The 13,643-nt window shown below is 41.7% G+C and overlaps 1 protein-coding gene across 6 annotated transcripts in view; it reads right to left on the bottom strand.

The window, feature by feature from the left end:
- ZRANB1 (zinc finger RANBP2-type containing 1) overlaps window positions 1-13,643 on the bottom strand; it is a 45,581-nt gene that overhangs the window by 14,810 nt on the left and 17,128 nt on the right. For all 6 annotated transcript variants that reach the window (XM_087764097.1, XM_087764099.1, XM_087764096.1 and 3 more), the window contains 2 exons: window positions 3,189-3,376; window positions 1,386-1,539 (listed from right to left, as the gene is read on the bottom strand). In XM_087764097.1, coding sequence (XP_087620223.1) covers window positions 1,386-1,539; window positions 3,189-3,376 — 342 coding nt within the window. The remainder of the gene's footprint in view (window positions 1-1,385; window positions 1,540-3,188; window positions 3,377-13,643) is intronic.

The raw sequence follows: 13,643 nt of genomic DNA, 5'->3' as shown, positions 1-13,643 counted from the left end.
TAGGGCTTCTACAAGTGAAGTCCACATTTAGGCACACGAGTTGCTACTGAAGCATACTATTGTTTGGTGCAGGCAGGGTGTTGTGGGGTGGTCTTGTCTTTTTTTTTGTATGATTGTTCTTTTTAAACTAAAACTGGCTTACAGTGGCCAGCAATCAATTCAGGAGTTTTGCACTCTCATGTCTGTGCCCTTCAGGAGGATCCTATCCATTTCTTTGAAAGATTGAGTGGAAGCTGGTTCCTAAACTACATCGTATAGGTAATATCTGAATAGGATTGTGTGATTTATACCACTATCCTTGGAAATGCTGTCTTGAGACCAACTGCTAACTGTTGACTACACAAGATGTTCAGTTGACTAAGTGTGATGGAAGTGGAAATACATTGACAGTCTTGATGTACGGAAGCTTTTGAACATTCTTATTCTTTAATTATTTAATGGCTATTACGTGTCAAAAAGCTGCACAGTGGTTTAAGACGTGTCTCTTGAAAATACTGAACAAATTCCTCAGTTCTGGCGAGAGCAACATTTCTCACGTGTGTTATGAAACGATTCTGTTGCTCCTCTTTCCCTTCTCTCCCCCAAACAGCAATGAAGTGTTAGTCTCTAGACACTTCGTACACCCACGCCGTCTGCTTCTCATACATGACCCACAGAATAAGACTGAATACAGCAACTCAAACCGATAGCTGTAGACAAGTGGTAAATATTATCCAGACTTTTTGAAGAGGAGGAGAGGAGGTAACACTCAACCAAAGAGGTTCCAAATATAATTCTTATAATGCTACTGTTTTATAAAAAAGACAAACGGATCTGCTGATTAATACAGTTTCCGTCTACACATTTTCTTACCTCTGGTAGCATTTCTATTAAACAAAACAGCTACTGAAGATTAGAAGTCTTCTAATAGTATTTTGTTAAGACAAACATTCTCTTGATTGCAGAGTGCCTCAAAAGTATTTAAAAAGTGCTATTGCTATAATCGGGTACAAATGCAAAGAATAGCTCTGGGCCTTAACAGAAAGGACTAACATAGCTGTGTGAAAAATCATACTAGAGCCCAGAAACATCTGGGCTCCAATCTTAACTTTAAACACACCCTTTCCTTAGTATACACCACTTTTCTTCAATTTCTTCGTGTCTAAAGAGGACAACAGATGTTCTCTTCAAAGGAACGACATATGGGTTAAAGTGTGCCAAAACTGAATATTAATAAGCAAATTCAACTACTAAATCTGACCTAAGCTATTAGAACTTAATAAATAAAACCTATACACACACACCACCACCATCAGAAAGTTAAAGTACACATCCAAAACAAGCAATTCTCAAGGAAGTGACAAAAAAAAAAAATCTTCCATCAGTAAGAAGAATTTTGTAACTACCTGCAGGTAACGTAAACGTTACAAGGTCAGTCAGAAAATAGCAAGCAAAGTCTCCCTTTCGTTGATGAAGAGATGCAGCAATTTCACGACGAATTTGTTCTGTGACCTCTGGACACACCATGGCAGGAATGCACTTCGCTGCATGTTGTGATACCTGTAACATAACACAATTACTGCGCTCAGTATTATTTCTAGTTAAATACGAAGACTTAGGTGTGATAACCACCAGCGGACAGTATTTTGTTAGCAAGTCATGCAACAGAAGTATAAACACTGGTACCCTGAAAGACTAAATGTTTAGTGACTTTCAATGAATTAATGTCTCATTTGTCATGTAGCTGATAACATAAAGCTGGTTAAAAACCTCTTTAAATCAAAGAAGTGAATTAACACGTGACCAATTCCAGCAGGAAAAGGAAAGCAAAAAAAAATAGATAAGAGCTAGAAACAATAGGGAATATACCTCAAATCTTATGCACGAGCCCAGTCTACATTTAACAAAGAACTTCATTACCACAGCGCAAGAGAGTTTCCTACAAAGGATCTTCCCAAAAACTATTAAGCTAAGATGCTTAAATTTCTCCAGATTCTAGTCACCACTGGCAGCAGGAACGCATTCAATGATACAGGGCAAGTGACACAGGGATGACATCAGATATATATTTAAAAAAAAAAAAAACAAAAAACAACCTTTAAAACATTTTCACTAGTTAATACCCTAGAAAAGGAAAGTATCACTGTGGCTCAAACACTACTAAGCATTTCCACAAATGGTATGTTGAGTAAGTATTCCTAGAAACTGAAACAAAACCAAACAAAAAAAACCTGGAAGACAGTATTTCAGCAAATTAACTTGTTTTTAAATGTGTAACTCCATCCCCCCAGAAAGCTAAGTAAGCAGCACAAAACTACTGATATTAGCTATACATAAATATATACTCTTCTCAAGGCTTTAGCTACCTTTGTCTTACTACTTCTACTCTTTTTAATTACTCAACCCTACGCATTCCATCATCCTTACGCGCTTCTCGGGCACGCTACTTTTCTCAGGAACATGCGCTTTCAGAATTGCATTAAGCATCAAAAGAGGGAAGGAGGCAGAATAAAAATTTGGCTCTGATCCGGTGAGGAACCAGAAGTCTGAGGTGAAGAAAACAGACAAAAAAAGATAACGGAATTACTTATGGGCTTAGGAGGAGGGCAAAGATGGAGGCGGGCAAAGATCACCAGAAGTGAGGTGGACCGTACAAAAATATACAGGGAAATGGAACATGCAAGAGCAAAGAGACCACAGCGAGGAACCAACCAGGCTATAAAGTGGGCAAAGAGTGGAAAAAAATGCAGCAATTTTGCAAAGCAAGAAATTTGCCTTTCTTTAGAAAAGCAGCTCCAAAGAAAACCAGGGAAGAAAGACCAGGTAGACTGATTCATTAACAAAATTCAGAAAAGACTACACTGTCATTGATGTCTGTGTTTTGCTTTCAGGGCATTTCCTCTCCCCCACCCAAAGCGCAGGAAGCCTCACAATAGCTCACTTCCACCGCCAGTAAGGTCAGAACCTGTGCCAAGACCGCTCATTAAGGAGAAAACTGAACGTCCTCAAGACCACCACATACATACAGTCTTAAAGTAAACTTGCTTCTTAAGTAGAAACATCAACAAAGGCACAAAGCAGTAATTCATGTAGTCTAATAACACTAGCCTCTATCTTCCAGCAAATAAAGTTACATGTCACTGGCTGCAAACAATGGTACGGTTACATGAGGTTCCTATTCACTCTATGCAAGGGCCAAAGTAACTCACCTCCGTAAGCAAAATTGCTAGCATATCTTGTCTCTGAAAGCGTATTGCCAGATGTACAAGTGTGTACCCAACGTCAAAAGCAGAAGGGCGATTTAGCAGGCGTACTTCATCTGCAGTAAGCTGGCGGGCAATATCTCCTCCTGATGACTTGTAAGCTTCAACAGCAGCTAAATCACCTTCTACAACTCCTGAAGAAAAAAAACCAAACAAACCCAATTCATTTTAGCTAGTGAATGAGCCACTCTGGATGAAACCACCTTATTTAACACAGTTTACCTCTATCCCAATACAAACCTAACATACAAAGATCAACTGCATATCAGGAAACTTGCAATTTTTTATTTCTTTCTTTAAACAGAAGACTACAAAATATTTACACTTACCTCACCTCCTAGACCATTTCCACTATCCAAACTAGTTAGAAGATATGGCAGATATGAAGTGGGGCCGAGGCCCCTTGATGAAATACCTAGCATAACGTACTCACTAGCGTTTCATTTGATCAGCAGTGCTGAGGGAAAGTCATTCATTCATAGTACCGAGATTCGTTTGATTATTACATCTTCCCTTTTAACTTATCTTAAAAACAAACTACCAGATCTAAGAAATAGATCTCTTACAATGTTTTTGGAATAAAAGTCTTTTTTGTTTTCCCAAATATGGTTTAAAACAGCTTTGGAAGAGGGTACAGAGCACAAAGTTTCTCTTCAGCTCACCATCTCTGCTACTAATTGAACTTACACAGTTATCGTTCCGGGTACTCCATTAAAACTGAATTAAAGGGAAATTACACACACACAGAGTATATACTTTCTAAAGCAAGATGGGGGAGCGGGGGGGAATCCTTAATATCTTCTAGAGTCCTTGGGAAGCTCTAACTTCTGTACCATGCTTCATATCAAGCCCATTCATGCTGAATGCATTCTTTAGCTGCAATTATCAGAATACACCATCAGCAAGATGTGATGGCCTTAAAAGTATTGGTTCCAATAGAATACTTCCTAAATTTAGAAATTCCTTCAAATATAAAGATTCTATTTTAGATATATGCTTCATAAGAGAACAGTGCAATGCTGAGTTGAGGAAACAGAAAAGTGATCTCAAAGCCATCTTTAACAGAGAAGTAAACAGAATACTTCTAATTCACTACTGAGATGCAGCCCTATTTGCAGCAGCTCGAGGACAGAAGAGTAAGGGCGCAGATCACAGAAACGAGAAAACCCTCTCCCCTGTTTTCTCTAGCTAAACCTCCTTGCCAATCTCTAAGAATCAGCAATTCAGCAGAGGCTACGAGGCTGGAAATTGAGACCCAAGTCTATCCTTCACTCAAGTTGCTTACCAAGACTCAAAAATTGATCAGCAGGGAAAGAGGCAAGTCTCAATCAGGGCACTCACTCCCATTCAGGACTAAGATTCAAACAACAGACAGAAAAACCAAACAAACAAAAACCCCCAACCAACCAAAAAAACCCCACCAAAACCAAAAAACCCCACACAACAAATTGAACTGCCTGCTACCATAGAAGCACACTAACTGCTGGGTTGCTGGTTAATCCGGGATTTAGGAAAGCATTCTTAGCTCAGCCAAGAAGTCCATTACTTTCAATACTGAGATTATAAAGCTTTCAGAAGAAACACAGAGGGGAAAATGGATTGTCAGTGCAAGACATTTCTCTACAAAGTTATCAGCTCTGCTTAGTAAGCCTCTACAGATAAAAGTTAGATTATTCATTTCAATGGTGGTCTAAAGCAGACAAGTTCCAGAATATAAAGTCAACTGCAAATTTCAGTCATACATCACCTATCCATTCATCAAGGACTCCAAAGTCCTAACAGGCCAGGGCAGAACGAAAACAACAGAGGACAACAATTCCTTTGTTTTTTGATGCCCGTTTCTGGTCCGCCAGAAGACATTCCCATTCCACTCCAGCATTAATGTCTCATTCTGCTTAAGTGCCTGCCTGTGTATTCACCCCAGATGAGTTAAAGAATGAGTCGGACAAGCGTTATGTCTGTCCAATTTTAGTTCTTGTTCTGTAAGACTTAGAACTTTGCTGATGAAAAAATATTTTCTTTTAAAGCAAGGAACTGCTACTGATGGAGAAAAGCTACTTGAGTGAAGGGAAATGAACACTGAAAATTCATTGGTTTTCGAGACGTTCTCCAAAACATGCATCAAAGGAATGCAATGTGGGATGTGTGACCAACATCGCTGCGCTCCTGTTGCAGCGTTTCCACTTCTGGGTGGAAATAAAACATACCAAAGCAAAAGGTACAGTTTTGTCAATATATGCTGTATCCATAACAAGAATGCCAAGCGTAGCATTTTATTTCCATGCAATCGCAGTTATGCCACTTGGCAATACCAAGGCTGCTTGGGATATATCATTCCAACCAAATGCAGCAAACTGACTTGTTGGGGGGTGTTTTTTGTGTAGATATCTACATATACATAGATAGCAAAATCAGACAATTCCTCTTAAAACAAGTCATACTACAGCTCTGGCACAAGATCATCTGTTAGCAAACACTCGAGAATCCACAAGGAAAGAAGAATCTTGATACAAGAGCAGACTCTCTGCTACCTTATGACACCTTCAATTTTTTATTATTATATTCATTTAGGAAACACATCTTGTTAAAGACCAATAGCCACCTCATACCCTTTTACATTTTAACCACTACTATTGACAGAGGAAAGATTCCAGTTACCGCATCCGCACCTTCCGCCACACCACCCAATGACAAACATACCAAAGACCACCCAAGTGTGGTAGGTAGCCACTCTGACAATCCAAATATCCCAGACTAATTTCAAAATTCAAACAATCAAACATCCCCAAAATTATCTTTCTATGACAATCAGACCCAAGTCATCATAGCAACTCCAGCTGGCCAGCCTGTCACACGACGCAGTAGTACATGCTACTACAGCCTTAAGTCAGTGCCGGGTCAATTCATATTTGTCATTACTCTTTTAAGCCCCCAGCCTCAGCTGCTAAGGCAACTTATTACCATCCCACTCCTAACCAAACCTCAGCAACAACCGAGGTCCAAGACTGATGCTGAGAGGCAGTCACGTGAGGTCTGGCAATGCCTTCAAGCACTAACTACTACAAGCTGCAATAAGGATCCAAATCAGTGACACGTGCTGTACGCAGCACTGCCAGTTCTTGCAGTTTATTCCCACGTCTTGCAATACTTGACATTCCCAAAAGCCCCATGTCCTAGAATTAATTACTAAAAGTGTTACATAAGCTGTCATTTAAAAAGTACATTTCTAAACCTCACTGATTAAGTTTAAGCTAAAGATCAATACATACATCAAAAGCAGGCAAACTGTATATGCTTTCTAGGCCTTATTTAAAAAAATCAAGATTGTAAATGTGTTTTAGGTATAGGGCTGGCAATACTTGATCTAGAAGTGAAGAACAGTGATGATGTGCTAAAAGACAGATCAAAGTAGCACAGTTACAGCTCACGAAGGGATGGCAATGCGACCATGTGCATGCATCGTATCTGGTATTCCTCTATTCCTTCATCCAAACAGCCAAGTGACTATTTATGGCAGAGAGAGGGAAGGAGAAGAAAAAACAAACAAACAGGATAAAAAAAACCACGCATCAGGAAATTTTTAGATCAAGTCCAGACAAACTCAATTCTGGAGGCACTAACCATTTTGTAACTGAGTCTCAACAGACAAACATGACACACCAAATCAAACCATACAGAGCTCATTCCGCAAAATTTCTGCACAGAGCCCATTACAAGTTTATTTACTTGTAAGAAGCTTCCTCTTGCAAACCTGCCGCATGCTCTCATGTCTGGTACTAACCTGCACTGAAATACTGTGACCCAAGTACCCAGGGCATCACTACTGCCGGGCCCATACTCTATGGTCATCACAAACCTCTTTGGCCCCTCTTAGCCACAGCAAGGAAAGTCCAAATTTCCCTTTACTCGTTCTACCAAATATCTACTCCATTTTAGCTGCTTCAAAAGAACAGGGAAAATTCCTGACAGCTCGTCAGGTGCCAGCCTGTTCACACTGCCAGTCAGTACAATCCAAGGCTGCAGTGAACACTGAGCAAAAACTATAGGAATAACAGGCAGATTGCCAGAAATCTGAACCAGAAAACACAGATCTTGCCCCAAAACTATGGGGTAAACTTGCCTACATGAAACATTCCTAAGAACTGCCTGCAATTCCTAAATTCAGTATCACTACTCCAAAACGAGGTCTTAATATGCTTTTATTGACAATAGGAGGCACATTCCTACAACGCCTTTGATTTCTGTCGGATGAATGAGCGCCTCCAATTCATTAAGTCTATTTAAATAAAGCTTAACAAAACACTATTTACAAGAAATATTACAGAAATATTTACTGATGTTATAATTCACTACATTTCATAACACACAAGTGCCTGATTACTTACACAAGCAGCCTTTGAATCGCGTTCTGATACAGTGCCGTGCCAGTTGGATTATTCCCCACTGACACCCACCGCATTCCTCAGACTGTTAAAATGTCAAAAGGAAGAGTGGCATTTGCCTGAAGATTGTTCACGCAGCACCCGCGAGCGCTCCAGCAGCCAGACCTCTCGCGAGGGCACAGCTCTGATTAATTACAAGAGCTGCACAAATGCAAACAGATCCTCATGACTCAATGTCCACTTCTGATCCGCAGCAAGAACAGCTTTTCTTTTAAGTGGACTCCAGAAATGTTCGTTTGGTATTATCGCAACTGAAGACAGCAGTCTGTGCACCCCGCCACCCCCCCCCAAAATTGTGCTTTGCTTAATGCGCAAACACATGGCTATAGCCTGACATCCTAAGGGACAGGACAGAACGCCAAGTGCTGCACCCAAGTCAGGAGAAAATACAAGCGCAAGTCAGTATTCGGCGTTTACAGGTTCAACTGTGTTCCCGTCTGCAATTCAGGCATTTCCTCTTATTGGAATCTTCTTTCACAGCACCGGGAGCCAAGGCTTTTTCTTCTTGTAGTAAAGCCCCGGCTCTGTATTACAGATCGCACATATCGGGAATATACAATCTCGGTATACATGAGAAGATACATGATAGAGATTAAGAACATTAATTAAAAACACTAAATTTAAAAAACATTAATCACCCAATAACAACTATTCGTACCATCTTGATACTGCATTTTTCCTGCTACAACCGTTATAACCATCATCTGTATTAGCTATCAGATACTACCCTTGCTCATATTAAATAAGCCCATGATTAGCCTAGCTGCTACAACCAAATTACTTCAGCTGAGGTGCTATTAAATTTACTCTTTAGAACATGTAAATATTTATAGGGTTTAGTGCAGTTAAGTAAATTTGGAAAATACGCAAGAGCTTACAAGCATATCTAGAAAACTAAATCCTGTTTGCCCTAATTACACCGTCCCAATGACTCTGCGACAGCCAGATGTAAAAGTTTCCAGAGAAAATACTACAGCAGCAGCCTTTATTTATTTCACTATCTTTCTGATAGCTCTGGAGCACACTGGCTGGCACAACTTGCAAATGAAAGAGGCAAATTCTTTCAAATAGACCGATGCAGTTCTGCCATTTTTCTACAGGGCAGCAGAGAGGCCGGGGGAGACAGACCCGGGCAGCGGCCCTGCCCCAGCGGGTCAGGACAGAGGCCCACCAGCTCCACCAACAGCTTCCACCAGCAGCAAGGCTTAAATACGCAGTGACAGAGACTAAAAGCAAGTAATAACAGGGAATAGTAACCCTCGCCTCAACCACGTTTGCTGTTAATGTAGTTAAAGGTTCCTCAGCAACACCTCAGTTGAACTGCTGGGGAGACAACCGAGCAATTGCAGAGCAGCGAAAAGCAGGGGGTCAGCCAGCCTACAGCAGCCGATTCTGCAGGAGGCTCCTGACCCTCAAAAACTGTGAAAGCATGACTGTGTCTTACACAGGCACATACACAGTCTTGCAGATACTACAGGGCAGGCGTTCTAAATCTTTGAAAAGGCTGAACAGGATTAAGCTGCAATGAAACAAGCAAAACCAAAGAGAATTAATTTCAATAATATACCTGCTAAAATAAACAACAACACTTTTTGCTAAATTAATGAAGGAGTGTGAAGATGCCTCTGTTTAGATGAAATATCTAAACAACCCAAAGATTCGAGACTTCTTTGATTCAAGGAGGTAGCAATGCTACGGTAAACAACGTGCTCTCACGTTTGAGTAGACTACAAAAGGAAACACTTCACCTTAAGGAGGTCATTGTGCCTCCTGTGTGGGACAATTGTAATCAACTTGCTATTCCTTGAACGGCTTAGTAATAGAAGGCAAATTCCTCAAACAACCAAATTACACATTTTAAAAGTCAGAAGTAGAGACAGATCCTTCTGCCACATACACCAGATCAGAAACACGGAGCCCTGTGCTGCTCCTCTTCTGCTACAGATACAACTGCAAGTGGTCTACATCACAGATGAGCTCTCATTTACTCATCTACAGACCAGTCCTAAGATCGGTTTAAAGTGCCAAGGTGACCTTCCAGCAAGCGAGGGGCTGATCAACTGACACACTAAAGCCTAATTCTGACGCTTGTTCCAAGTCTCGCTGCTCCTCTAGCACCGCGAGTGCCGAGGGGCTGTGGTCTGGCCCGGCGAGCTGTAGCATCCTCTGGAGCTCAGCCCTCACCCTCTCCCAACTCTTCACCAGGGGTGCATCAGGTGGCCATAAAGAAAGCTTTGTTATCAATAACTACTCCATTTCAGCATTTTGAACACCAAAAACATTCAGTCTGAGAAGAATTTCTCCTCTTAGAGGAAGAACTCCTTTGCAAGCAAATATAACATCAATTAATATAAAAGGGAGGGACTGTCTGAAAAACCTTTATGGGCCTCTAACCACACCCTCCAGTTCATTCTCCTCTTCCTTCATTTCCAGGACCTCCCTTGTTGGTATTAGCACACAGTCAACAGCAGACCACTCTCTAGGTAACGACAGCTTGAGACAGAACCTTCTGTATACTAACTTTTTGAAAATCTTCAAGCTCAGCAACTTGCATCAGCTTAAAAATAAGTAACTAACTGCCAAGAAGACATGTACCTTAAACTTGAAGCCACCCAATGCATGAGAGTATGACTATCACCTGTTCTTTTTTCCATGCCAACAGCTCTTACACCTACATACAGTCTATGTAGTATGTTTCTAACATATTCATTACAAGACAAAGCGGCACACATATAAGAACTGTTGAAAGATGTCCTTATCCCCTCTCCTATCTGTCAGAGGTGTCCACACCCCTTGCTGCATTAAAGGCCGATCGGCTGCTTGCAGGGTTGCACCCTAAAGGGAGGCTGGACAGTAGAAAATCATAAATTATATTAAAGTTAACCATCAGTGCTTCTAAGGCAAGTTTAAATAACTATTTTCAACTTGATCATTTATTCAATTATTTTTAGCATAAAATATCACTGAGCATTTAAAAAAAAAAAGTCAAGAGACCAAAATAAAAGTGTGTTTCAGGAGTAAATATTTTCTACCCATGAGTGAGGCATGCAGCGTTTTACCTACTCTGAAAGATATACACACCCCCCAATGTAAAGTAGTTATCATAGAACACACATACAGGACACAGACAACAACACAGCAAGATTTCTTACCCAGGTGAAAGTTGTAAGCTTACATCACTGTTACCTGGCACAGCAGACAAGCGTGCCAAGTCACGCTCCTCAGTACCACGAGGGAACGGGGGAAGGAGGCCAGGCTGTACAGCTCACACCAGGGACTCTTCCCCCCCCCCAGCCATCCCAACAGGCACTCTTTGCCACATCTAGCCAAGGCCAGCGTGGCAGGTAGTCACCTGTCAGTGACTAATTCATGCTGTGCTTCCCCTCAACTGACACCAGCAAGCACCAGTGCACGACCCTTCCCCACCTCCAGCAGCTTGTTGCCACCCATACACTTCCCACTCCCTTACTGCAGCACAGACAACCCCAGCAGGGTTTAGCTGTACCATGGATGCGATGAAGAAACCAGTTTGGGTTTACTAAAACAGCAAAACAAACAACCGACCACACCCCCCACAAAAACATCCCCTAATCAAACTCACAAGTTCATTTTTAGCAAGATTAGTGTCCAGATGCGCTTCATGGCATGACGGCATGCAAACACACCAGGAGGAGGACAGGAACAAGCAGCTAGGAGGACTACTTTGGGCGGCAGTGCCAGCTGGAAGCACCTTGGTAGGTCAGCCCCTGCTGACTGCCTTTACCATCGGTGAAGAGCCACAGGCTCTGCGAGCCACGGATCAGGAGGCAGCCCCCACCCCTCCTGCAGCCGCAGAGCAGCCCCGGACACTGCCCAGCCAACTTCATACCTACGCCTGGACACAACGACCCTCCTTTCCCACAGGGTCTGTGAGTGTTTGGGTAACACATTTGGCACCATTTCAGAAAACCGAAGGGAGAAAAGGACACAGGAAAAAAACCCTGTAAGAGAGATAAAGTCGTCAACAAAGGAAAAACTAAGCAGACACATATGTAGGAACACTAGGAATGAACTAACAATCCTTTTAAGGATGTACCACAAAACAAGATTCATTACAGATAACTCTAAATATTTTGGATTTGTTTAAGAAACATGCTCTTAGTTGTTTCTTTCACACAGCTAAGAAGAATGTCCGTCTGCTTGCTTTTGGAGCCACCATCCCCAGCAGGGAAGTCTGGCCCACGATGGCAGCAGCTACCTTACTGACCTGAGCCGAAAGACAAGAGCATGCTCTCTTGCAGCAGTTAATAAGCAGGATTGGAGGAGAAATGAAAAGGAGAAGAAATGCAGTTTACTTTTAACCTGTGGGCTACGGTTCAAGCTCAGGAGTTAAAGACACAACGCAAGAACCCCCAGCAGTGCCCTGCAGCAACCACACTCCGCTAGCACCACTGTGAAGCCCAGCCCTGCACAGCCAGGAGAGGGGAAGCTTCAGCAAGTACAGCAAGTGTAAGCCCCAAGCAAACTCCGAAGGCTAGAAAGGTTTTATAGTCATGACCATCCTCATCCATTTCTACTACTTAAATCCACAGCGAGCTGTAACCAGCGTCACCGGGACCACGGCAGTACTGCTGCTCTTACACACCAGCTTTCCTAAGCCCCACAGACCACCAAACCTCTCTGGCAATCTCTTTGGCATAGATACCATGAGTCATATGTTAGTTCCATTGTCTTTATTGCAAATATACATTAGCTTCCCCCGCTCCCCCAAGAAATGAGAGTCACCTTGGACTTCATGTTAACCTTGTACTAGGCCAGTATAGCAGAGAGCATTGGTGTCCTTGCAGAAGCCATTCATAATTTCTCATTGTAATTCAAACTGGCATTTCCTAGAATCACAGAATCGTTAAGGTTGGAAAAGACCCTTAAGATCATCGAGTCCAACCGTTAACCCAGCACTGCCAAGCCCACCACTAAACCATGTCCTCAAGCACCACGTCTACCCGTCTTTTAAATACCTCCAGGGATGGGGACTCAACCACTTCCCTGGGCAGCCTGTGCCAGGGCCTGACTGCCCTTTCGGTGAAGGAGTTTTTTCTAATATCCAGCCTAAACTTCCCCTATTTGTAGCAAGTCATGTTATTTAACAGCCATACTTACTAGATGTTCTGCTTTGATTTTAATAAATTTTAACTAAATGAATCAGTTCTAAAATCTCATCCTTTTGAGAAAGAATCATTTGACAGATACATCCACTGCTGCAAAAACCAAGCCAATAACAAAAATAACATCCAAGTCCATTTACTTGCAGAGTTTGCAAGGGGGAATGCCACTAATCCTTCTGATTCGGAAAGAATACCCTCCATCAAGGAAACTATTCATGCAGAAACACAAGAGTTGCACTCATCAAATTTTGTACAGCCTAGATTTGCAAGGAATAGAAGCCTCGATGGCGTATTTAGTTACTGATGGAGCATTAACGTGTGTCTCTCATAAAACAAAAAAACCACAAACACGCACAGGTACTTTTCTAAATCCACACAAGGTACACATTTATCTTCATGTTTCAGCTAAAAAGAATGAATGTGGAAAAAAATAGTCTGATGCGTGTTTTTAATGAAACTTGACATTAAATTTAAAATCTAGTAAAAAGAATTTTATATTGGAGTTGAAAACAGGGAGTTCAAGTAAACAGCTGTCCTGAAGTATCAAACATTTTCCTTCCTACCTTCTGAAAGATAGTATCTTCTAAGAGAAAAGAAAATAACCATCTGCCAATAATTACTCCTACTCCTCTAATCTTTGTTTTTAACTTCAGGGAAAGCTACACTTTGTACATCCAAAACTTTAAACTGATACATCTCTCCCACAGAAGACAGACTCAAAGCAAATGGATCCTGCACAACCGACGGAGCTTAAACTCGGAGGTGTGCAGTCTGAAGCTACCGAATCCTAACAAGCCACCACTTGTCAGCTGGAC

Source organism: Nipponia nippon, unplaced genomic scaffold, assembly GCF_047370975.1.
Source record: "Nipponia nippon isolate SJK-2023a ecotype South Korea unplaced genomic scaffold, ASM4737097v1 scaffold_3, whole genome shotgun sequence".
Taxonomy (NCBI): domain Eukaryota; kingdom Metazoa; phylum Chordata; class Aves; order Pelecaniformes; family Threskiornithidae; genus Nipponia; species Nipponia nippon.
Note: the sequence above shows the minus strand (reverse complement) of the source record. Positions and strands in the feature narration are given on the sequence as shown.